The following is a 26,025-nucleotide window of genomic DNA, read 5'->3' as shown; positions in this document are numbered from 1 at the left end:
AGAGAGCAGAATATTTAGACTTTTCTTCTCAATAGCAAAACCGATAAACAAAAATTACTGATACAAATACTATGCAAGAGCTATATTCCCATCTCCTTTGTATTAAAGAGAGCCTGAACCACATCAGATGCTATAATATTGAAAATATTCTTAAACTAATAAAAGCCTAATAGTGAACTGTTTGATTCAAGAAATGGTCCATACAGTTTCAACTGGTTCTATTTCTTTAAGGTTTCTGGTGTAACAAGAGATGGAAAACCTGCCTTGATAATGAGCTGGTTAAAATCGTAGCGAGGCGCGACTATCTCCGTAATTAATGGTAACCAATTCCTTGTAGGGTTAATATTATGAGGAGACAGATGAATAATAAAATGAGGTGGAAGGGAGGAGTATTAATAACAGTCAAGTTTGTGTCATCACTATTATGTAAACATGCATATTGTACTAGTGAAGCTTATTAAAAAGTGGGAAATATAGATAATTTTTTTGTAGGTTGAGCTTTCGAGACCTCTTGTATATACTTTAGTATATACTTATATACTAGTATATACTTATATGTGTATGTACTTTGTGGGCTATGGAGATCAGCACTAGGACTTGTATGCTTCCGCTTAGGGACTTTTTTTCTGTTCATCTGCCTCTGTTTAACTGTCTTAATAGAAAAGGGCCAGTAGAGGTCAGTAAAATACCAGAATTGCTTTCTGCTGAGGGACTTTGTTTTTTAGGTCTCGCCTGACCCAGCGCATGCGCTGGTCTGGCGAGACTTTTTGTGAGGGCTCAAAAAAGTGCTACCACTGTAGCCTAGAGCTACAGTGCATGTGCGCGGGAGTGCGCGCGCCTCACTTTCGCGGCCGCACGGCCGCTTTGATGTTTGATCGCGATCACTTTCGGGGCCGCACGGCCGCTTTGATGTTCTCCGTGAGCCTGTATATTACTTCTATGTAGTAATGGTGGCACCCGTGCGCCGCCATTACTACAGAGCAGTAATAAACAGAAACAAGCATTGGCATAGCCAATAGGTCTCGCTTTTGGGACCTTATAAGTATTTAGTTATGCAACTGTTGCATGGCTAAACACTTATAAGGTCCCAAAAGCGAGACCTATTGGCTATGCCAATGCTTGTTACTTTTTCTGGCAACTGCCTTTATTTAACTTTCTTGATAGAAAACGACCAGCAGAGGTCAGTAATTTAGTAGAATCACTTTAGCATTCTCAAGATTCCAGTCCATAGCAATTTTCTTCCAAGAGCACCCGTAGACAATAATATTTTTTTCAAATCTTGTATTTTCAGTGATATGACCACAGAAGGCCCTGATTTTATATTAAAAACAGAGCTTTGGACTATACCATTTCCCGCTGAAAGGCAATATTTCTCTCCATGTGTTCCCACTCCGGGCTTGTCACGCAGTTTGGTGTTTACTTTCCCCACATGCTAAAGAACAGTAGATGTTTCAGAACCCAGGCTAATGTGGTTCATAGCTAAATACATATAAGGTCCCAAAGGCGAGATCGATTGCATTGCAAATGCTTGTTTTCATTTGCACAGGGGATCCTTTTCACTCTGTGCGTAGTTCTCCAGCAGTAATAGAATCCGATATGAATGGCACATGGCATTGCTGGGCACACACATGGCAAAGGGCGCCTGGTGCAGCGGTAAACCTGGGAGTGTAAATTTACTACTCTCTTTATGAATCAGGCCCAAAAAATTCAAGAGAAAAGGTAGGAAGATAAGAGGTAGGAATCTAAAAATAGAACTCGAAACATGTTGAACTCAGACACAGTACAAAGGTCAAAGGCCACTCCAATCTTCTAATCAAGAAACATGAGGTTTTATTACATACCAGTAAAAGGAGTATTGTGGGTTCTATCTATGATGAATGGAGAGGGTCTCACCACCTAGTACTTCGTCCTGAAATTGCAACTTTTTTCACAATAATGCATCTTTTTGGGAGTAAAGTAAACCATGCTCGAGTCTGACACCTGAGTCCCCTTCAACAGGATCCCATAATGCTCCTCATGTCAGCGACAGCTTACGGATTATTGTTTTGTGCGTACTTTTTGATCATATGGTGTGCAGACTTTAAAACAGTAGTCGTCATTCAGAAGGCTGGGGTGGGTAGTTGTCAGAGCACCAGCAAACTAACTCCAAACAATGCTTTTTGTACCGCATGAATGTCAATAGAATTATTACAAACAAAAATGTAGCAGAATTCTCAATGGTTGCCTTGCATATGTTTATTTATGTTTTAGAAACGCTTCTTTGTTAAATGTGTGCTGTATCAACTGTAGTACATCAGAGTGTACGCTACCCTTCCCATCCTTGCCATATTAGAGTACTTCTAGAATGGGTTAATAAAATTAGCAAAGGTACAGTTCGTCTTTTGAGCACAGTTTTTTATTCTATGTTGATACTTTATCTCCGCTGAAAGTATTGTGTTTCACAGGAGTATTAAAAATTGTGCTCCACCCGAGGAAATGCAATCTCCTTAAAAAGTGATTTAAGTCGTAGATGACAGTGTCGTAAGTAGGAGCCATCCTTTTGAGCCTCGTGATAGTGTAATTCTAAAACCTTTTGCCATTGAAACTGCCCACGCTCTGTGTAATAACATCATACTGCACTTCAGTTGCACGGGTCATAATGCCCTTTTTGCTATTATTTCTTAGACTGTCACTGTATTCTGTCCCACATAGTTGAATGAAAGAGCAGTTGTTGGACTTGGCACTCTCTGTAGGTTCAGCCCCAAACATTTTGCCTTTATCGCTCCTGTTTCCTGAATTTTGTTTATGTTGGTATCAGGGTGCTATGCACTTTACCACTGCACACGAGTGCTGAACCGCTTGTTTTCACTCCATTAAACATGTTAAATTGGTCTGCACCCAATTGGCACATTTAATTTACTTATAAGTCCCTAATAAATGGTACTACATGATACCCAGTGCCTGTATAAGAAAAGTTACTAGTGGGCCTGCAACACTAATTGTGCCACCCAATAAAGTAGCACTTTGAGACATCCTTCAGGCCTGCCACTGCAACCTGCAGTGTAGTTTGAAACAGTCAATTCGACGTGTCAAAATACATCTCTACCAGGCCTAAACCTCCCTTTTTATTACATACAAGTTACCCCTAAGGTAGACCCTAAAGGCCCATAGGGGAGGGTGAATTGTATTTAAAACACAGGACATGTGTGTATAGGTTTTACATGTCCTGGTAGTTAAAAAACTCCTAAATTCATTTTTCACTACCTTTAAAAAGTGCTAACATTTGAATACAAGCTGGTAGAAATATAATTTCTGGACTCAAAATTATATGTCTGATTTTAAGTCACAATTCTGAAAATGTCACTTTTAGAAAGTTGGCATTTTCTTCCCTAGCCATTCAGTGCCTGCTGCCAGTGTCCCAGGTCATATGACTGTGAATGGCTGTGCTGTTGGGGGTTGTGTATTCCTGCTAGACAGCGAGACAAAGGGAACTGGATGTAGGCAGGAAGGGCCACCCTACCAAGATCGCTGGGGGAAGAGCTGCTCCCTGCCCCACTTTCATAGGGCTTGCCTCCAGCACACACAAAGGAAGAGGTCACAGCCTTTTGTTAACCCAGGCCTTTTGGAGCCTTGGTGGGGGAAGGGAAGAACTTTCCAGAAGCAGATGTGAGGGTAGCCCAGGATATCCCCACTCTTCAAAGGCTGGCACCAGGTATAAATAATGGACCTTCAGAACAAGGTTTCATTACACTCCTGAACCTGTGGGCATTACAGAAGGACTACCTTGTTCCCTAGATGACTGCCCTGCTGCTTTCGGCCTGCCTTGTTTCGCAGAGGACTGCCCTGCTGCTTAAGGCTGCCCTGCTCCGTGGGAAGGAAGTCTGAACCAGCTCCCTTCATCTCAGGCAAGCTGAGTGACGCCAAGGGTCAGTTGGCTGAACTCCTGTACGAGCTACAGGGACACAAGCTCCAGAGGCAACTTCTCAGCTGACCTGCTGCCCTGGACCTACAACTGGACCTACCTGAGCCCTTCTGGCCTCTGCTAGAGTGAGTGAAGTTTTGTTCTCTTTGAAATTGTGAACAGACATGTTTGCGGCGAGACTCTGCTGCCCGCTAATACCATCAATTACAAGCTCCAGTGAACCTAACTCTTCACGCTATGGCAAGAGCCAGCAACAAATGGCAACGTGAGATCTGCACTTCGTGCAGAAGCAACGACAGCCCACGGTGACCGCCAATGCAAAGCTCCAGTAAAGACCATCCACGATGTCCAACCGGCTCTTTGAACTACAGCACTGCAAGCCAGCGCCTCTAGGCCTGCTCTACGCGCTACAGCGATGACCATCTGCAACACTGTTCATGCTCCTTTTGCTCTCCTCCACTGAGAACGGAACTCTTCACACCGGACTTTGAGAAGGTAACTCTTTCAGCAAAACTAACTTGGTCACTGTATCCAGCCAGTGCTCCAGCGCCGCTGACCTAACTTGTGATTTCTCCCCAGTCTAATACAACCAGATGACACTGAGTGGCACTCTGTGCTTTTAAGCACTATATCCACATACATGTTTAAAACTGAATAGCTCTGGTCCGAACGATTGGATTTTTTGTCATTCTGGTCTCATGTTATTTATAAAAATTTACTCTATTTTCTAAATTGGTTTAGGATTTTTCTTGTGTGGTATTTTAACTTTATTACTGTTTGTGGCCTGCATAAATACTTTACACTTTGCCTCCAAGTTAAGTCTAACTGCTTTGTGCCAAGCTACCAGAGGGTTACGTATAGGTTGATTTGCGACTTTTGTGGTTCACCATGACAAGGAGTGTGGTTGCTGCCCAAGTAGGGCTACAACCCTCTCACCGAATAACCCATTTTTTTTTTTAACAATACTGTACACCTCTACGTGTATCAGCCAACTTGAGATATGTTTTTTTTAGGATACGGCAAAGCCAATATCAACACTAAGTAATCTGGCCTCTGTATTTTTGTTGGTGTTTTAAAAGTAACCTACTCCATTCCGGATATTTGTGTGTTTTTTTTATACAACTATTGCACCTCACGGATATACTGTTTATCTCCACTTCATAACCTTGCTAAAAAGAATAGTATGGATTAGAAATTGGTTTGATCGGTCTTTTTCAGATTTTGTCAAGATATACCTTATAAACAATCCTTTATATTATTGCATACCATTTGAATGCAAAAATGCCCCTTAGTTTTGCACACAGAATTGAGGCAGTCTTCAGGGCAGATTTGAGAATTTCTTTACAAGTAATCCCTTGTGGTCATGTCCTGTCTTACACCGAAATGCTTATGTACCCATTTTTCTCAACCTCAACATATCACAGCGCCGGGATGCGCCCTACCACATAGTTAGAGCTTAGGATATTATATAATTAGGGATCAGCCTGTTTCAATAAAAGATCCAGGTTAACAATGCCTAGGTCATTAGCGAATTCAATGTGTTTCTTTTTGGTGGTCCTGACAAGATTCAAAAATATATAATGAGATAGTAATGGGATTATATTCACCCTCTAGTCGCAAAAATTAATCTGTCAACAAGGTTCAGCTAATAAGTGCCCAATCTGGGTCAGCATACTATGTCAGGACTGGAAAATCCCTGTGTAATAAACTGTCCCTAAAATCATTCAGTCATAAAAAAGGATAGGCACACAAACACTTACAAGTGATAAATACTCACTTGTATCTTTTTCACAGGAATTTTCCAGACTTTTTGTGGAATTTTTCAAATAGGGACACAAGGGAAACATCATCCTGTAGCTACACAATCATCATGGCCTGTACCTTGCTAAGAACAAACACACTAATAAAATTATGTAGTTGAGAAAACTTCAGCAGTGTTCTTCCTGCTTTTCTTTTTTCTGCATGTATTTAATACGTTTGTATGTTGCACTGGCTGCCTGGCGTGAATATTTTCAGACAGGTATGGTGGAGTCTCGCTTGCTAGTACCTTTTATATGTTACAGAATGCTTTGATCTTATAATGTCAGCCAATGAAATTATTTCAAGATCCGGATGATGTGGCTGAATTTCCTTAGGTCGGAATGAGGGGTGGCATGCAAGACAGTTAATTCAAGCTAGGTGGGTGCAGGAGACATGGGGGAAAAGCACTGGGAATAAGTGAAGAGACCATCATTAGCTAATCTTAGGGTTTCACCAGATAAAATGAAGAAATGATATGTTATAATCGTGTCCTTGACTGAACTCAGACTGGACCAAGTACTGAGGCACCATCAGCACATATTTCAGCATCAACAGACATAGCAATGGCTTGATAAGGTTGCCAGATCAATGTCAGCCTGGGGACCAACATTTCAGCAGTCTGCACCCACATGTGGAAATGCGAAGTACACTATTATCAAGCTTGAACTTTTTATCTGCTACTACAACCTGGTAATGTGGAAGAATGTATGCTAAGTGGACACTCCAGGCTGCTGTTCTAGCATTTCCTCTTCCTCTAACACACAAATATGCAATGAGATTCATCTGTGTGGCATTAGTGCAGATATTTGGAGTTAAGAAAGCATGCTCACATTTTTGTCCATTCCCTTTGCTGTTTAGGACTACTTTGCAGCTGAAAATATTCTCCCTTACAGTCACCTTTGTTACACAAATCTGTGTTGGGACAGAAAAGTCCTCTGCATGGTAAAGGCATGCACACATTCCCCTAAGTGCCCATCTCTACTGATGTTTGGATCTCTAATGCTGATTTTTGTTGTCATACGCGAACACGGATCATGCATGTGCGCCATGACATTGACCTGTCTCATGGATTTCTTTCTTGTTAGACCGGAAGGGGCACCCAAAGTGCTACTCTCATAGTGGGGGGAAGTCTACTGCCTTCACAAGGAGTTAAGCAGCACACTGTGTACTGATCATTAGGAGTGAACATGCCCTTTTTAGCCTGTGTCACAGGAACAAGGCCTATAGGCTCACTAATTTTAAAGTAGCTCTGCTATGTACTTAACTCACCCTTTGCCTACATTAGTTTGGTTTAGTGCTGTTCAGTGCAGGAGTGGTGTATCTGCGTAGGGTGTATGTGTGTCTAGGAAGTGTACAATACAGATATAATGCACTACTGAACAGTGCATGCATGGTGAGTGCATATATGTGTGCCTATGAGTGGTACAGTACATGAAGTATACAGTGCTGTGCAGTGTGTGCAGTTTGTATACATGCACTGGGTGCATGTGTACCTGTGGATGGTAAAATATATGGAGAGCCCTGGACTCTATTTTGGGAGATATAAGCCTGCATGGTGAAACCAGGAGAGGAGGTAGAGAATCCTCATACCCCCCCCAACGGATTTGTGTATTGTTGCATTCCTGGAAGCTGTGTGGAACACACACTGGAGAGGGGAGAGCCTGGCTTCCCCTGTACACTTCAAAGGTACTCTTTGATTCAATGAGAGGTCAAAAGGAAGGGGCCAGGGCACATCTCAGGAAGGAGATGGGGCTAATAAAAGAATCATAAAAAGTAGGGCTGGGGCCATGGGCTAATCTTTTGATACACACATCACTGTGGCTGACATCAAGGTGTGAACTCCTTTCACTCCCATGGCCTGTGTTGTGGGGCTATCAGCTTTGGAATCACCCCTGCTGTGACAAACTACTTTCAAGATGAAGCACTTCAAAAAAAGCAGACCCCCAACACAAACTTAAAAGACTTGGACTCTAAATTACATTTGGTTTCTGACAGTAAACTAAAACAAGGGGAGTTTAAAACCCCAATAACCTGCCAAGAAGCCAGGCAAGCTCTGCAATACTTCTGCCTGTGACCAGGACTGGGGTTGAAGGCCTGCTAGACTCCTTGCTGTGTGAGAGGACATCACCCAGGGATTCCAAGACCACCTGCTCTAGAGCCTGTAACACCAGTGCCTGCCTGCTTTCCAAGACCAGTGCGCCTTGTGAGAAAAAGGAGAGCGTTAGAGGGAGCAAGGTCCAGTGGGGAGCCCTGTCGAGTGGACTCTCTGAGAGTTGTGATGAGATGGCTGCTGCACCAATCAGGTCATTGTCCATGTGCAGAACAAAGTCCGCAACCTTCATATGCACGAGGAGGGCCTCTGAACCTTGAGCCATGTTAATTGCTGTCAATTAGGGCACGAGCCGGAGCATATTGGGAAATTGTCGAACCCATGTGCCAGGAGGGGCCACCGTGAGAAGACTGCCAAGCGGTAAGGGCCATCGTCGAGGACTTCATTGTGCTGATTGGACCAGAGCCCGTGTACTGTGTACAGTAAACCAGTATGCCAGAGGAGGTCACCGATACCAGCAAGTTGTGTGAGCTGGTCCGAGTCGTCGCTGAGAGAAGTGAGGCTGCTGTTGATGCAGTGTGCCTGCCAAGGATGAAGGATTTGCACATAGAGCTACAGATCATTACTTCCCCGCACCTCCCCCACACCCACCCATCACGGAAGGAATGACAGACTTCACCTATGCAGAGCAGCCATTGAGACCCTCCGGTAGTTGAGGAAGCACAAAAGTGTAGGAAGACCCACTAACCGCTGAGTGCAACCAGCTTGGCCAAGTGCAGCAAACTCACCTTTATTGACTGCTGCCGCTCCAGCACCCGTGGATGGGGTACAATCACAAACTTTGGTTGCTTCGATCCAGCAAGGTGTGGGCAAGACTGATTTTATGCCAGTCAGCTCTGGGGTAACTTGCTGCTAATTAGTGCTGCGGGGCTGGAACACTGTTGAATTTAAAAATAGAGTCATAGTGGACTCTTGAGACTCAGACTCCTAGGGGTGCTTACATGATGCCTGCAGTGAATGGGGAATAACCACTATAGCTGGGAATGAAGAGGAAGTGGGATCCGGGGACTGCCAAGAGACATGCTGGAGCTGTGACTTCAGAACGACTATGCAGTTGTTTGTGAATGTTGTATTTTTCCTTTGTGCGATTAGCAGTAGAAATTAAATACTTCTCTTTTTCCATAAAACTGAGTATTTGGCAGGACAATGCTTTATTGCTGCCACGTGCATTTTGAGTTGTGAACCTGTGTTTGTTTCCCTGTATACACACCTCCTCCCTGAAGGAGCCTTGGACTGCTTGGACCATGCTTAGCCTGAGAGTGCAAAAGTGGTACTTGGCCCAGTTGCTCAGAATCCATAATAGGTTAGGGCACGGGACATCAGGGATAAAAGGCCACAATGTCCACGAGTTGGTCCAGTAACCCCTGCTTACCCGCAGCCCACTGAAAAGGGTTCTGAAAATCTTTATCATAGTTCACTATATTAACCAAATAATTTGCACATATCAGCTAAAGAACAACTCCTAAACAACTCACTCATCCTTAAAATCATTGAATAATACTAAAACAAGACAGTTAGTAACAACAAAGCAGATTTCTTTCAAAGAATAAGTAATTTAACCATACTTCTGAGCAGATCCCTTGGCTTTGATCTCTTGCCATCCTCCACCAGGCTTTGGAATGAGCGAAACTGCATAACTGTTTAGGTTACACTTCCGCATAAGAGTATATGAATTCTTGAAAATGGTTACGTTATTTTCCTAAGATACAAAATAAAAAATATAAGCATAGTTATAGTATGATCTAGCATGGTATAATCCAAATTTAGCTTATCCAAAATAAAAACCTAAAAGCTTTTTTAAAATTTGAAACTAAATGCAATTCATTGCCACATTTTGTATTGTAACTGACCAATGGTATCCCACTTCCTTTGTGCCACAATCCATCCATCCATACATCCCTGAGCTTCTATTACCCTCCACCTCTGTGGCCCTTGGGAACTTTTGCCCTCCCCCTTTCATCCCTTCTAGACACTTTAAGCCCCTTTTGATCCCTCCGGTTTCCTTTGTCCCCCCCTCACCACCTTCATATTATCCATTGTGGTCCCTCTGTAGTCTTCACTGACCACTTTTGATTCTCTCTGACCTCTTACATCCATGCTGTAATTTGCCCCTGCTCCCTCTTCATTGCTGTCCTGCAGTCTCCCTGCAGCCTTCCGATTACTTCATCACTCCTGCTTCTTGAAGCTCCTTTTGCACTCTCCTTGTGACCTTTTGCAACCTTTCTTATCGAGACGAAAGTCTTTTCATCCTCAGCAATCTCTCTCGGCCACCCTTCAAAGTCCCAGTGTTTCCTCTCATTCTCTGCTCCAAAGGTCCCCTTGCAGGATTACCCTTGCTTCCACATTATTCTTTTATAGCATTCCCACTGCCTCAAAGGAGAGCTGAGGTTCCACACCTTTTATTTTAAAGCTTGCCTCTTAACCTCTTAGCCCCAAAGCTGTTCAACCTCTGGTGCAGAGCTGTTTTCTGGGATACTTGGGACAGTTCAGGCTTAAGCCTGCATACAAAAATGTCTGCAAAAGATACCCAGGCCAAATATCAATCCTTTTTTCCTACATGTTGGGGATTCTAAAGGGACTCACAGTTCTTGGATACCCTTGAAGGAAACTAAGAAAATAGCCAAAATATAGCAAAATGGGGGGTTTTGGGGGGACAAATTTGACTTTTGTACCTTTGGTAATGCTCTTTCTGGTGGAGTCTCTTACTGCAGATTCCACACCTTAGATCACTCCCCATGTGCCAGACAAGGCTTGGAAACTTTTTCCAGCACTGCTCCCGCGCCCCAACAGGTGGCACCTTGCAGCTCCACGTTGGCTCCATACCACCCTGGAAGTGTTGGAGCATATAAGCACGACCCCTGCGTGCTGAAATCAGTTTCTTATTTTTTTTCTCCCTATTTCATACCCTCAGATGTGAAGATTGAACAATTGTTGGTACCAGTGTGATGACTCATTTATTTGAAATCTTTTTAGATGTTAAAAAGAGGCCACAGAATGGGGAGATTGAAGGGCAGGAAGGAATCTGCGGGTGGAGTATCCACCAGAAAGAGCATTACTGCAGGTAAGTATCTTGTTCTTCTGTGTGTATTTCTAACTGTAGATTCCTCATCTTATAATAGATACTAAAGTAGGATCTCACAGGTGGAGGGTCTGTGGAGTGGACTCAGACTAAAAGGTCTGGCTGAACTAAGTGTGTAAAATTTCCTTCCCGGCAGTCCTGGCTGTCAAGGTCCCTAGATAGAGATCTATGGGTTACATGTGATCCCTATACTGAAGAGGAAGTGGAAAGATTGTTTGCCATAACCTCCTCTTCATCAATAGATGTGGGACGTGTTCAGCATTTGAAAAAATGGAGGGCTTTTTTGATTCCTACACTTACTATTCATTGTTGCTCCTCAAGTTCAGGTTGTGTACCCCTAAAATGAAAGTTGTCCATGTTCACTCCATTATTACAAAAGCCGTCCCTGGATCTGAGTGACCTCTTTGCGTTCAATATATGCCAAATTAACGGAAACCCTACTATAAAGTTACAGCCTTTACGGACTTTACCCACCTACTAAATAAAATTCAATTAGGTTTCTGTAAAGAATTTAGTACGGAACAGTTTTGACTAAAGAAACTGAAGGGAGCTAACAGGTCAGAGTTTAGGGTGAAGTGTGCGCTCTGAGTTTGCTAGATCTATCAGTAGAGTTCAACAGAATTTCACACTGCATTCTGCTACAGCGATTGAAAGAGATTGGCATCGAGGGTAAGATCTTCGCCTGGTTTACCTCCTTTTTCCAAGACTGTTCCCTTCTGGGGCGGGCAACATGATTCTGTATTGTTACATATACCATCATGCACCGGGCGATATAGCCTGTTTTCTTTACGGTCATCAAATGCCTAATATATGCCATGTAGATTTGTTAATTTGCATGTCATATGTGGTACTTCTTCATGTGTACTACTTCCTGCATGTTCATAGTGTGACTTGCTGTACCTGATGTTGGTATTCATTGTACTCTGCTGACGGGTGTTTAATAAAGAAATTAACAAAAAAAAAAAAAAATACAAGACTGTTCCCTAACAGTGAGGTCAAAGAATTATTGGTCCGTACCCAAATCCATCATCATGGGGGTTCCACCGGTCTCAGTGCTGAGCCTCAGCCTTTTTAACCTTTATGTGTGTCCTCTGGCAAAACTGACTAAGTCCTTTCGAATTTCTTTTTACACTTATGCTGATGACCCACAGTTAAATTCCAGACTAGATGGGAACACAGTAAATACAACATCAAACTTAAGAAACTGCTTGGATGAAGTTGCCAATTGGATGGATGGAAGTTCCTTTGTACTGAATGGTGGAAAGACAGAGTTAGTGGTCTTAGGACCGGACTCACCCTGGTCCCGTGAATGGAGGCATGAGAGTCTGGGAACACCTCATATGCCACTGGCTGATGCTTAGAATTTGGGCATATACATTGACAAAATCTTAATTTTGAGTAACATGTGAATACCATTTGCACTACAGGCTTTCGGCTACGGCATGCAGTTAAGAACATTCTACCTTTCGTTAACTTGTCTGCTAGGAAATACATGGTACAGGCCCGGATTATATCCCAATTAGACTACGTTAACTCACTTTTAGACGCCCCCAAATATACAAACTATAGTTGCTGGAAAATGTTGTTGCAGGTTTTTATTTTGGGTCTTAGGAGAGAATTTCCTATCTCAGCCGATCTTCAGAAACTGCACTGGCTCCTCTTCTCCTTTCACCACTCCGATTCTTAAGGCTCGGTTGAGGGGCAGCATAAAACGTTCAACAGTGCCATTTGTCTGTGGCCATTGCGGAGTGATTCTCCTGTGTTGAATGTGTCAGTGGTGCCTGACATGTGCAAGATTGACGACCTGGCTCTGGATCCTGTTTGGAATTACGATGGCGTGGCCGTGCACTATGAGCCTGTGTTTGCCTCCACTTAGCTGGCTGCGGACTCTCGATAGCTGCAGCCTCACATGGTGATCCTCCAAATTAAGGGAGTGCACCCAATCTCGGAAGTGTTGCCATCCTCTGAAGAGCAGTGCCTCCTTGACCTCAGTCAGGTTTTCATCTTGTGTTGTTGCCACACCGATTTCCTCCAGCTTCAGTGTATTGGGGCATGCTTCCTGACTTATCTTTAAGAACTCTTCAGTGCGCTCTTCGTCAATGTGTGGCTGAGGTGTGTCTGCCACAATGGGGTGGCGTGATAGATAGTCAGCTGGATTGCTGGTGCCTGGCCAATACATAACCTCAAAGCAGTATGCTTGCAACTGCACTGCCCACCTTTCTATCGGGGGGGGGGGGGCAGCCTTGACGTTTTGACAATTTGGTCGTTCCTCGTCTCGGTGTCACAGTGTGCTTGGCTTGAGAACGCGACAGGTGCCCATTCTTTTTCTTCATCCTCCTGGAGGAGAACAGACCCTAGGCCAACCAGACTCGCATTGACGACCAGTTCGGTGCACCTCCCTGGGTGGAAGTAGGCCATGAATGTTTTGTCCACCAGTGCCTTTTTGATGGCGCGGAAGGATGCATTTATTTTCAGGGTCCAGTCCCAGGGCACACCACTGCGTGAGGGCTCGCATCAGCTCTGATAGGGAGGGTTTGGTATGGATGAGCCACAGTATGTGGCCATTCAGAGGAAACTGCGGACTGCAGTCGGGTGCTGGGTACTTAGGCCTTCCGGATGGCGACAGCTTTCTTCGGGTCTACTTGGAGTCCCTCACGCGAGAAGATGTAGCCAAAGAAATAAACTAATTCCTGATAGAATTAGCATTTCGCCTTGTTTAGGGTGAGGCCACTGACTGCCAGCCGTTGGAGTGTGTCTCTCATGTGCATGTAATGTTTTTCCAGAGTGTTCAAGAACACCAGGATGTCATCGCTGAGGTTTATGACTCCTTGGAAGCCCGACGGGGTCTCTTGATGGCATTTTGCTTGACCTCAGCGGCCACGACACCTCAAAGTGCTGTCGTTTGTACCTCCTCAGGCCCACATGGGTGGAAAACGAGGTGATGTATCTGCTGTCAGGCGCGAGCTCCTGCTGATGGTACCCAGCATTTAGGTCAAGCTTGGAAAACCACTTGGCCCCATTGAGGTTTGCCACAATGTCATCCATGGTGCGTGTCGGATGCCGTTCCCTCTTTACGGCAAGGTTGGGAAGGCTCATGTCAACATACAGCCGGATGGCTCCAGGCTGCTTGGGCTTTGGGCCGATGACTAAAGGCATCACCCACAGGGTCGGGCCTGTAACTCTTTCAATGATTTCCAGTTCCTCAAGTTTCCTCGATTCCTCCTCTACCTGCAGCAGTAGGTGGAAAGGCACCCTTCTGCGGCTCAGTGCTGTCGACCTGATCGAGGAGTCGATATGTAGCCTGAATTGCTTGCCTTTTTGTTTTCCCAGGCCCTCGAACAGCTGTGGAAACGTACTTTTTTTTTTTCCCCAAAACCTTTATTGAAGTACACAAGTCTGACACAGCCGTCTTTCGCCTACAACCCCACCGGGGCCGGCAGCAGTGCACATTAGGCATAGAGTATGACATTCTGCAGTTAACACACAGCAAGGCGCCTACAACCCATCAGGGCCGGCCGCATCAGAACACATAATCATAACAACGCTAAGGCAATATGAAATTCAGCGCAGCACAATCATCGGCCCCACAGTGTACCAACCAGAAAACAAAAAAAGGAGTACAGCTAGGATTCCCATGCAGGGTTATGGCCCCCGCCGACCTGTAGTCACGTAGGTCCCCGGTGACGAGAAAGGGCAGCAGCCGCCCCGCGGCTCGTGCTCCGGAATAGGCGCCACCTGGTACACACATATCCATGTCAATTACACATTACAGTATCCAGGGGAACCCATGGGAGCGCCAGTAGTCCGTAAGCGCAGCAGAGTCCCGGCGGTAGGGATCCCGCACCCCTCCCCCGCGCCGAGCCTCAGGCGTCCCCAGCACTGGACCTATTCAGGACGTGGGGGCAGTGGCGTTATCCGGTGTCTGAGGGGTTTGAAGCAGGTACCTCCTTAGAGGGTCCCATATGTCTCTAGGTCTGGAGACGGTCGGCAAGAGGTCAGCATAGAGAGTGAGTTCTTCCTGCCAGCGTATCGGATCCACCAGCCAGCTCTTGAACTTGGGGGCACGCCCTCTCCCCCATCTGCAGGCCACTTTACGCTTGGCCAGGAGAAGACAAAAAGAGCCGAATTTTCTATGAGGAGCCGGGATGCTCTCTGTGCATCCCAAGATACCCATTTGTGGGGTCGGCGGCAGGGGGGTGGCAATCATTTTCCCCACCGCGTCAAACACCAAGGTCCAGAAGGCGTGCACAGAGGGGCACGCCCATGCCAGATGCAACATTCCCGCCCCCTCTCCACAAAGCCCCAGCCAGCGGTACGGGGTCAGCGAGTCAGTGCTCCGTAGCCACATGCGCTGTGTATCGCGGGCCGCTCGTCCAGTAGTGCACGTAATGTGCCTGGGCGCACGGATAATACAATTCAAAATTAGGTAGGTCAAGGCCTCCTGCCGCATATGGACGAGCCAGAACGTCCCACCTGATAAGGGCCTGCTTCCCTCCCCACACCAGCCGCAGGAGTTCAGTGCGCAGGGTAGCGAAAAAGACTTTCCCCGGATGGTATGGGATATTTGTGAAATAGTAAAGCATTTTTGGTAGAATTACCATTTTGATCAGGGATATTCTGTCCGCAATGGACAGGGGCAGGGCGATCCACCTTGTGATAGTGTCTTTCAGTGCCTCTATCGCCCGGCCATAGTTGTCTCTCATGAGTTCCTCCCGATCAGCAGAGACTTGCACCCCTAGGTATTTTACAGTGGAGTCGCACCACTCCAATGGGAAGTCTGTGTGGAACCGCGACACGGCTGGGGTAAGGGGGAAGATCTGGGATTTAGCCCAGTTGATGTGGATACCCGAGAGCCCCCCAAACCTCACAAACTCTCTCAGAAGCAGATTTAAGTTATTCTGTGGGTCTTTTACATATAGAGTCACGTCGTCGGCGTATAGCGAAATGAGGATGGGACGTAAGGGGCAGCTGAGCGCCTTGTCCCGATGATACTGCCGCACCCGCGCCGCCAATGGTTCCATAGCCAGTGCGAATAACAGGGGTGACAACGGACACCCCTGTCTGGTACCTCGGGAGAGTGGTATGGCGTCAGAGGTGTGGCCGTTTATCAGTACCTTAGCCACTGGTGCGTTGTACAGCAGTCTAATCAAAGCGGAGAAACCCACCGGGAACCCCATGTTGCTTAAGACCGCATGCAGATAGTCCCACTCAAGCGAATCGAACGACTTAGTGGCGTCTAAGAAAATAGCAGCCAGGGGGAGGTGCGGGGCCACCTGATGCATGATAGAGAAGAGAGTACGCAAATTATGAGAGGTTGCTCTCCCAGGGATAAATCCTGCCTGGTCCGGCAACACCAGCTTATCCATGAGAAGATTAAGTCGATTCGCTATCATTTTAGTTAAAATTTTGACGTCCACGTTGATTAACGATAGAGGCCTATAGGAGTCGCACTGATGAGGGGGCTTCCCGGGTTTCAACAAAGATATGATAAGGGCCTCCCTCATTGTGGCAGGCAATATCTGCGCCTCCAGCGCCTCCGAGTATACCTCCAGCAACACCAGTGCGAGCTGGTCTGTATATAATTTGTAGAAGTCTACCGGAAGACCGTCAGACCCGGGCGCCTTCCTGGACACTAACTGGGCAATTGCTTCCCGAATCTCATCCAGCGTAAATGGGGCAGCTAAAAACTCCCGTTGCCTCCCACTAAGATACCCTAAGGTGATATCCCCAAAGAAGGTCGAAAAATCAGTCGTGTGCACCCCTTTTGACGTGTACAGCCATTCGTAGAATGTCTTGAATGTACTCAATATCTCAAGGCCATCTTTGTGTCTATCCCCATGCGCATCCTCTATTTCCAGCACATAGTTGGTGTACCGTGGTCGTCTGATATCGCGGGCTAGTGCGCGCCCTGGCCTGCCTCCCTCTCCATAGCATCTGGCGGTTACATATTTCCCTCTAAACCTTGCCTCTCGCTCAGCCGTGGAAATATAGTCAGAGATTGTGTCACGCAATTGAGCTCTCCCCTCACCCGAGTCCTCGCGCCAGACATCAGCCTCCAGTATTTTAAGTTGACCTTCGAGCAGGCGTAGACACCGACGTATGTCTCTCAAGACCCCAAAGCTCTTTGCCATACAGGTGCCTCTGATTGTGACCTTGAATGCCTCCCATAGCGTGCGCGCTAGTGCTACCGTCCCCTTGTTGCGGGCTAAGAAGTCCACGATCTCCTCCTCTAGCTCAGATTTAAAAACTTCATCAAGCAGTGCCTCAGGGACCAGTCGCCAGCTTAAACACTACATGATCATCGGAGATTTTAACGTCCACTACGAAAATTCCAATGCCCCTGGAGTCGCCCAGCTTAAATACGACATGGAAATCCTCCAACTGAAACAACTGATCGACAACCCTACTCATACAGCAGGGCACACCTTGGATCTCCTCTTTACAAACATCGAGCGGACCACTCTCAAGGAAATTCTCCCCCTGTCATGGTCTGATCACTTCATGCTTTCATTTCTACTTGAACTTCCTGGCAAACCCGTAAAAATCAAATACTCCCCCCTCACCTCCAACAGAGTCTGGAAACTAATCAAAGACTCCAATTTCCAAAATCATTTTCACGTGACAGATGTCTCCCTTCCAGATAACGAACCTACTGGGAATAACGCCATCCGGCTAGAAACCAGCATCCGCCAAACATTAGACAAAATTGCACCCCTGCGAGACGTCAGAAAAAAAACAACCATCAACGAAAAATGGTACACCCCCTCCCTCAAGAGCCTTAAAAGGGAATGCCAAAAGATGGAACACCAATGGAGACAAGCGAAAAACCCCACAACCAGAGTCAATTACACTGCCAAAAGGAAACAATACATCCTTGCCATCCGAGTGGCAAAAAAGGCATTTTTCGTGCAACGAATCAACGAAAACCACAACTCGGCAAAAGAGTTGTTTAAAATTGTGAAGGAGCTTAGCAATCCATCCTGCACCTCGCAAAACCTTACCCCCTCGACAGAAGCATGCGAACGGATAAGCTGCTTCTTTTCTGAAAAAATCAATAAAATTTACTCAACTTTTACTCTCCCCCAAACCGTCCCTCCTCATGATAATTCTGACGCAAGACCACCTACATCCGACAATGATAATGATCGCACAGACCTGGGTAACTCCCCTCGCTTATCCAACTTCCAACCGCTCTCTGAAAAGGAAGTACTAACAGTCCTTAGAGCAATAAAATCTGGCTCCCCCACAGACCCCTGTCCACACTTTGTATTCTCGGAAATTGCACCAACCTTATGCCCAATCATCACCAAACTTTTTAATCAATCCCTCACCTCTGCGTCTTTTCCAGACTGCTGGAAACACGCATCTGTAACCCCCCTCCTGAAAAAAGCTGGAGCCGATATTCTCAACCCAGAGAACTATAGGCCAATTTCACAACTCCCCTACCTCTCCAAAGCATTGGAGAAGATGGTTAACTCACAGTTATCCAAATATCTTGAGGACAACTTGCTTCTGGACCCCACCCAAACCGGCTTCAGATCCAACAATAGCACCGAGGCCACGCTGCTGGCAGTGTCGGACAGCGTCAGATGCATCACTGACCAAGGGGGTTCGGTGGCTCTGATACTGTTAGACCTGTCGGCAGCGTTCGACACTGTTTCACACAAATGCCTACTGAACATCCTCCGGTGCAAAGGTATACAAGGCACAGCGTTGCAATGGATCGAATCCTTCCTGTGCAACCGCACCCAGGCAGTGCACATGGGCCAATTCCATTCTGAACCCCGCCCCATCAGTTGCGGAGTCCCACAAGGGGCTTCCCTAAGCCCCACTCTCTTCAATGCCTATGTATCATCTCTGGCCGACATCGGGAGAAAGTGGGGCATCGGCATTTGCTCATATGCCGACGACACGCAGCTGATGGTGACCTTGGATGAAAGATCGGAGAAATTAGAAACAACTAAAAATAAACTCCACAGTTGCCTCTCCGAAATGGCCGACTGGATGCGTAATCACTGTCTTAAGCTCAATGCCGGAAAATCCGAAATTCTACTGTTCGGAGGAGCTAAACTATCATGGAATGATTCTTGGTGGCCACCGGCTCTAGGGACAGCCCCCGCCCCGAAACAACACGCCAGGAATCTGGGTGTCATGATGGATGACGCACTATCCATGAAGGACCACGTACGCACACTTTGGGGTAAGGGATTTGCAATCCTGAAACTCCTCGCCAAGATCTTCAAATGGATCCCACTGGACTGTCGTCGCACAATTACACAGGCCCTCCTAGTTAGCCGCCTGGATTACGGCAATGCTCTATTCGAAGGAATGAACGAGCAGTTGTTCTCTCGCCTCCAGGTCCTGCAAAACCAGGCTGCCAAGCTGGTATGTAACAAAGGCAAAAGGGACTCAGCATCGGCATGCTTAAAACAACTCCACTGGCTGCCGATGCGCCAGCGCGCCACATTCAAACTACTCTGTCATGCGCACAAAACCCTCCATAAAACAGGCCCTACTATCCTGCAAGGGAAAATTGAATTTTACATTCCAAACCGAAACTTAAGATCCACTAATTCAGCCCTAGCAAAACCCAGGCGTATCTACAAAACAAGAACAGGAGGACGAGCCTTCTCGCATTTGGCGGCCAAACGCTGGAATGAACTACCGGCGGATCTGAGACACACCACGAACCTCCTTGTATTCAGGCAAAAACTCAAAACTCATCTCTTCCCCAAATAATAAACCCCCGGTCCAAACCTCAGCAGCCCTTTCTCATTAAGCGCCTTGATATCCCTTGGGATGAATGCTGCGCTCTACAAATACCTCAAATAAATAAATAAATAAATAAATAAACAATCAGGTTCGGTATCTCCAATGTAAGACACACTGGGGTATGATCAGAGAACGTGCGTGCAAGGTGGTCCACCGCCGCGCAGACCCAGTGGCACATCCCCCTAGAACCCAGCCAGTAATCCAGCCTTGACCAGGCCGCATGCACCGTCGAGTGGTATGTACCCTCCCTCACCGCTGGGTGAGTGTGTCGCCAGAGGTCAGTAAGTCCGTCGTGTGTGAGGAGCCCGGCCATCGCCGCCTGACTACGAGTGTAGTGGTGCGGTAGCGCGCTGGACCTGTCCGTCTGGGGGTCGCTGACCGTGTTAAAATCTCCGGCCCATAGTACATGTGTGGCTCCCACTCCTGTGATCTGTCCCCAGAGTGAGTGTAAAAAATTGGGGTCGTCTGTGTTGGGACCATAGCAGCTCACCATCACAACCGACTGCGTACCCAACGTGCCCCACAGCATACAGCTCCTCCCATCCCTCCCTCCCTTCATTCTCGCACATATAAACGGAGTGTTACGTTTTACGAGTATCACTGTGCCCCTGGCGTATGTGGAGTATGAAGAGAATACTCGATCAGAGGCCCATTTGCTCCCAAATGTCGGATTGCCCCTAGGGTCCATGTGTGTTTCCTGTAGGAGTGCTATACTAATGTTGTGCCTATCGAGGTATGAAAGAATCTGGCGCCTCTTACGGGGGTCCCCTAGCCCTCTAACATTCCAGGTCAGTAATTTCAATTTGGTCAGCGCGTGGGGCGCGTGTGTACCGCAATGTGCGTGCGCCGTGGGTTGACACACAGGGGTCCAACTCCTAGCGCCGGCCCCATCCCACGTGTAAAGGTACCATGTATTCTGAGTGTTACCACAGCTGTAGTCGTCTGAGCAGTTGCTGATTCCGTTCCCCCTCCCCGCCCTACCCCCCGTGGAAAACTTACTTAAGATGGTGTCGGCATGGGAGTCATGAACTTGATTGGCGAAGAAGACTAGCCCCAGATCCTCCGTCATGTGGCAGTTGAGGAGAGTGCCTTTCTTTCCGTCCGTCACATGGAACCTTGCCCACGTATTATGCTGGTCGTTGGCCACTTCTATCACTCCTCTCAGGGGGAGTGGATGGGTCCCACCGTAGGTGTAGATCCTCGCGTCGGTAGGTGAGAGAGGGGGACAAGGTGTAAGGCGTTCATATTTTGCTCATAATGTCCATGTCCATGACATTCACCGATGCCCCTGTGTCATTGAGTGCGTGCATATCCTGGAGCCTTCCACTTGGACAGAGCACATGGGAGGTGCCGTCAGTCCGCACGACCGGCAAAGGATACTACGAACACACTGTCATCCTCCCCCTTAACCGCGGCGTCAAGGCCATCATCCTCTCCAGTGTCTGCGAGGGTTTGAAAAGGTCATAGAGCTGCCCACCACCGTATTGCATGACCAACAATCTGTTGACAGCTCCGTCCGTCTCTCTTGTACCCCTGAAGTAGTGGTTGAGGCGCCCTATCCAGGATTTCCAGTGGGGTCAGCAAGCTCGCAGAATGGCAGGAGCAGTGTCACTATGGCACAGATGTGGTGTTGGGGTGGTGCTGCTGCACCTACTGATAGGCCGGCTGCGCCCACTTGAGGTGGTGTGCTCATGTTTTTATTTTTTTTCAACCTGCCTGGGGCCCTGGTGAGTTGCGACCAGCTAAGCTCATTGGAGGCAGGTGAATCCGCGGGCATCTTGATGCAGGCCTTTCACCGTTGCGAGGCCTGGTGCTCGTGTTTCACTGGGGCGGGGCCGAGCCAGCTGTTGTGAGACGGAGGGAGAAAAAAGAACGCCCTGCTGCTGGGCATTGGACGGGGCTGTGAATGCAGCGAGCCTGCAGCTGATGGAGATGGAGTAGGGCCGCTGGGGACGCACCCACCTGACAGTCTGCAATGGCATCGGTGGGGCCTTCAGCAGTCACCTCTGGGGCCCAGGGTGCACTCTGAGCTCGTCGGAGGGTGCGGGCCTACCACCTGGTGTGGAGTACCAGAGGGCACCTGTCGCGACTCTTCCTGCAACGTAGAGCACAGCCCAGCAGGGAATCCGGCGAGGCGGCTGATGGAGGTGTGCTGCAGAGGCACAGGTTGGTACCGGCCTAGTCGCCAGTTTTAAGGGTCTGCCTGCGTGGAGGTGAGGCCTACCAGATGCCCAAGGATCCACACAAACACACACAGTTAGAGGGGTGTGGGCGAAGACCATAAGCGGCCTTCAGCCCCTTTATTGATCTCCTTGGGGCGAACCTGCCCTGAGGAGTGATAAAGGTGCAATATTGTTGTAGAGAGGAGAAAAATTCCATACCCTCCAGCATTGCCCATCCTGGGAACCCTGAGGAACAAAACGGGCACTCCCAATAGTGCACTTTCACACTGGCATGCCGCCGGGATACACCCGCTTGGTGACCTTTACGCGGACGGTACTCTGATACCTTTCGATAATTTATCTTGCGAGTATGACCTGCTGACAGGTCAATTCCTATTACACAATTCAATCATTCCATCACTTACAACGACATGGGGGGGGGGGAGGGAGGGGGCATGAATACTGAACCAGAAATGCACTTGCTAATTCAGTACTTGCATGTAATGGGCAATGGAAGTCACATAATACGCTGGCTGGCAGAAACTTTCTTCACACACACTCTGACGTCCCACCACACCCGGTGGGTTGAGGACAGGGGATCTCTGTGGACTGATGGTGAATGGGACACGATCCTGGCAGTCCTACGCAGATATCACGGGACGACAAATTCTGATTTATTCAGACCTACATCATACATAGGGCATACCTATCCCCAGACAAAATAAACAACCACTTTCGACTAACTAACTCTGCTTGCCCGAGATGTATGCAAATAGGCACCACCTTACTAGACATGCTATGATGCTGCCCCACATTACAAAGATACTGGCAAAACGGGACAGCAGCACTGGCAACATACACGGATAGACCCCAAATGCACACATGGGGACTATTTCTATGGTCCAATAAGCACAAAGTTACTTCCAGATTCACAGACTTAGGTCTTATTGTAGCTAAAAGGACAATTACCAAACGATGGAAAAACAAACACCCCCCTGTCGGAAAAACTCACTAGTGGTAAGGGCACAGGCAGAAAGCATGGCACTGCACATGGAGGAGATAACGGGTTGGCGTAAATACCCCATTGCGCAATACTGGGATACGGTACTGTCGGAGCTAAAACTAATAGACCAGGAAATAGATCGCAATAACTTGATAGACTACAATGGAATAAGGATTGATGCAAACTACTAAAGCGACACATGACTCAGGCACTACACATAGTGATTTGGCACTGTCATGATGCAGGAGAGTACAGTGATGCATTTGGGGATTGGGACGACTTCAACATTCTGTTAAATCTGTATCTTGTGGAAGGGGGGGGGCTCGGGACAGGGGGATAAGAACTCCCATGACACAACTGTTCATAATAACCTGAAATGAGTCTGATGTGTTGGTTTGTAATTAACAAGTTTATTTTTTATGTTAACATGCATTGCACCATTATATGTACTAAAGATCATACAAGTCCAACCTGGTCGCAATGGGCAGATTGGCTCATGCTTATATCGGGACATGGCAAATAGCAGAAATAAGTGGTGCATAAGATTTCCCTCACTTTGTGCATAAAACATATTGTAACTGTTGCCACTGATCTGAGAAAGGGAACATATACCTGACATAACTAGCAGATTCAAACCGTAATGTTTTGGCTATTACATTAAGTATGTGTTAGTTTTTATATGCCTGATACCATTGTATATTTTATACCATGTAAAACCTGTATTAATATAAAAATTGCAAATAAAGAAATTAAAAAAAATAAAACAAAACAAAATGAGGAAGACTAGTAGTAAGAAGACTGAGCGAACAGCTATGCATCAGCTCAAAGGGCATACACATGAGAACCTTGAAGACCTAATCAAGGTCCCACTGTAACGTCAAAAACAGTTTGGGAAGAAATATGTATCAAACCTTTTATAAACCTCATCATTTTAAAAAGGACAGTTGGTCTGGCAAACGTAGAAAGACCAAAAAGGACTACAAATAGGCGTTACTAGTGCCCAGTGCAAGACTTTGCTGGGTCAAAGACATAAAGGACAGAAGAACATTCAAAAGCTTGGCATGTAAATAGTCTGTCTTGCAGACCTCACACCAGACCACAATTCTGTCCCAGGGCCTGGCGTAAATGGACTCTGTGGCAGTGATGATGACCTCTACGACTTCAGGTGGCAGATCGAATGCAGTCAACTGCAGCTGCTCAATGGCTACACTTGGAGCTTATATTTTGTAGGTTAGGTGATGGATCCTGCCCTGCTGCTTCGACAAAAGAACCTGTCAAAGTAACAGTCTGATCAGAGAACAGATGCTCATGCACAGATGTTTCGGGTATCACACACTTCATGCCCAATCCTGAGCTACTAGTATGGCTTGGGCCCTGTTGTTGCTGATCTTTTTCAGAACTCCAGGAAGGAGGTGCAAGGGCAGCAAAACATACAGGAGACCTGTCCTCCATTCTATTCAGAATGTATTGCCTAGAGAGTGTCCACGGTGAAATTCCAAGGCAGAAAACTTTAGACACTGTGTGTTCTCAACGGTGGCTTAAAGATTTAGCTAGGGTTTTCACCCCACCCTCGGGAGATGCCCTGCAACAACTCAGGATAAAGATACCATTTGTGATCTACCAACTGAGTTTGTTTGCACTGGCATTCAGAGATGCTGTCAGTTGGTTCCCAATAAGGAAAATATCCTAATGCTCCAACCAACTCCAAAGGACCATAGACTCCTATCAGGGCCCCACTCTGGCCTGTTTTTAGCAGTACCCCATGGTGGTGGTATTGCCCGTGAGAACCTACACAGAGTTGGTGTGCACCTCTAAGGGTAAACTGAAGTGGCTTGGTGGCTGCTGCTACAGGTGAAAGGGACTGGGAGGAGTGATGCCCCTGCTGACCTGCACATTACCTTCCAGACCCATGTCCCCAACCTCAAAAGAATTGGGGTGACTGATGTAGAGGTTGGGGAGACTGTCTTTGCCTATACATCAGCCCCCAGGAATAGTCTTTGAAATTTCTGAAATCATGCAGGAACTGATTGGCAGGGGTCAACAGACCCATGGAGCGGTCTGCGGCTCCACTTTCTTTAAAACGCTTTAAGCCAAAAAAAGCTTTGTCACTGAAAAGTCATGGCCATGGATGCTTGTATATCTCCAGAAACTCTTGTCGAACATAACCATTTATGTCGGTAGAGCACAACACTGATGCTAACCATCCTTCTCAGATAATCAGTAGCTTTTAGGCCAGCACAAATCACATATTTAGCTTTATTTTGTCCATCATAAATTGTCTGAACCAGAGAGGAATTAAAGTCTTCCAGGAGCACTGGCAAGATCTCACTGTTCATGCCCCAGACGGCATGTATGTAGAGACCCAATAAACATGCAGCATTTACCGATGCAGTGTCAGGCTGGCAGATGAAAACATCTGCTTACCAAAAGTCTAAACCTTCATGTACTCCCTATTCAGAGTCTTTGGGGGAATGAACTGGGGTTCACCTTACTGTTAGAAGATTGAACTACAATGCCCTCTGGAGTAGAAATGTTAGTAAGAAAATGAGGGAAACCAGGAGCTTGTATGTGGCACCTGGACATCTGACTATCCACTGGTGGGCAGGAGCAAGACTGTTTTAAAATCAGACAGCATGACACTTGTCTAGCTTTGGTGGAAATTGGTTCCCTGTCAGATGTTGGAACCATCACTGGATCCTCTTCTTGTGCCAGTGGTGTCTTTATCAGCATCAATGAGAAGGGGCCCTGCGCAGGTTGGGGAGCTGGAGTCTGTAGCTAAGGGGCCAAGTGCAGGTTTCAAAGGGTCACATGGTGCAGAGGACGGATTCATAGTCAAGATCCTGACTGGTACCCCTGCAGTTCCTTAGGGCCTGACGGCTTTTCAGAAGGAGCTGCAAGTGTACAAAAAACCAGCAGCATGGTCTCCTTGAATGGTTCGATTTGCTGCAGTGCCGCAGTTGGCCTGGGAAACTCAGGGCGAACCAGAATCAACTCTCCGACCTGACACTTAGAGGGAATCCAATTGATATCTTGACATCCTTATGCCTCCTTTTTGGATACAGAGTGGCAGAAAGGGATCAAATACTGCTTCGCTTTTTTGTGTCTGTGTTTGAACTTTGATTTAGACTTAAAGAGGACTTCGACTGCAAAGTTGACCTCTTGTGGAAATGGCTTTGAAAGCGAGATGAAGCTCATATC

The 26,025-nt window shown here is 46.8% G+C and overlaps 1 protein-coding gene across 2 annotated transcripts in view; it reads right to left on the bottom strand.

The window, feature by feature from the left end:
• SENP7 (SUMO specific peptidase 7) overlaps positions 1-26,025 on the bottom strand; it is a 991,910-nt gene that overhangs the window by 444,607 nt on the left and 521,278 nt on the right. For both annotated transcript variants that reach the window (XM_085622390.1, XM_085622391.1), the window contains exon 13: positions 9,377-9,510. In XM_085622390.1, the coding sequence (XP_085478516.1) occupies positions 9,377-9,510 (134 nt within the window). The remainder of the gene's footprint in view (positions 1-9,376; positions 9,511-26,025) is intronic.

This window comes from Triturus cristatus, chromosome 8 (genome assembly GCF_964204655.1).
Source record: "Triturus cristatus chromosome 8, aTriCri1.1, whole genome shotgun sequence".
NCBI lineage: Eukaryota > Metazoa > Chordata > Amphibia > Caudata > Salamandridae > Triturus > Triturus cristatus.
This window is presented reverse-complemented; position numbering and strand designations above follow the sequence as displayed.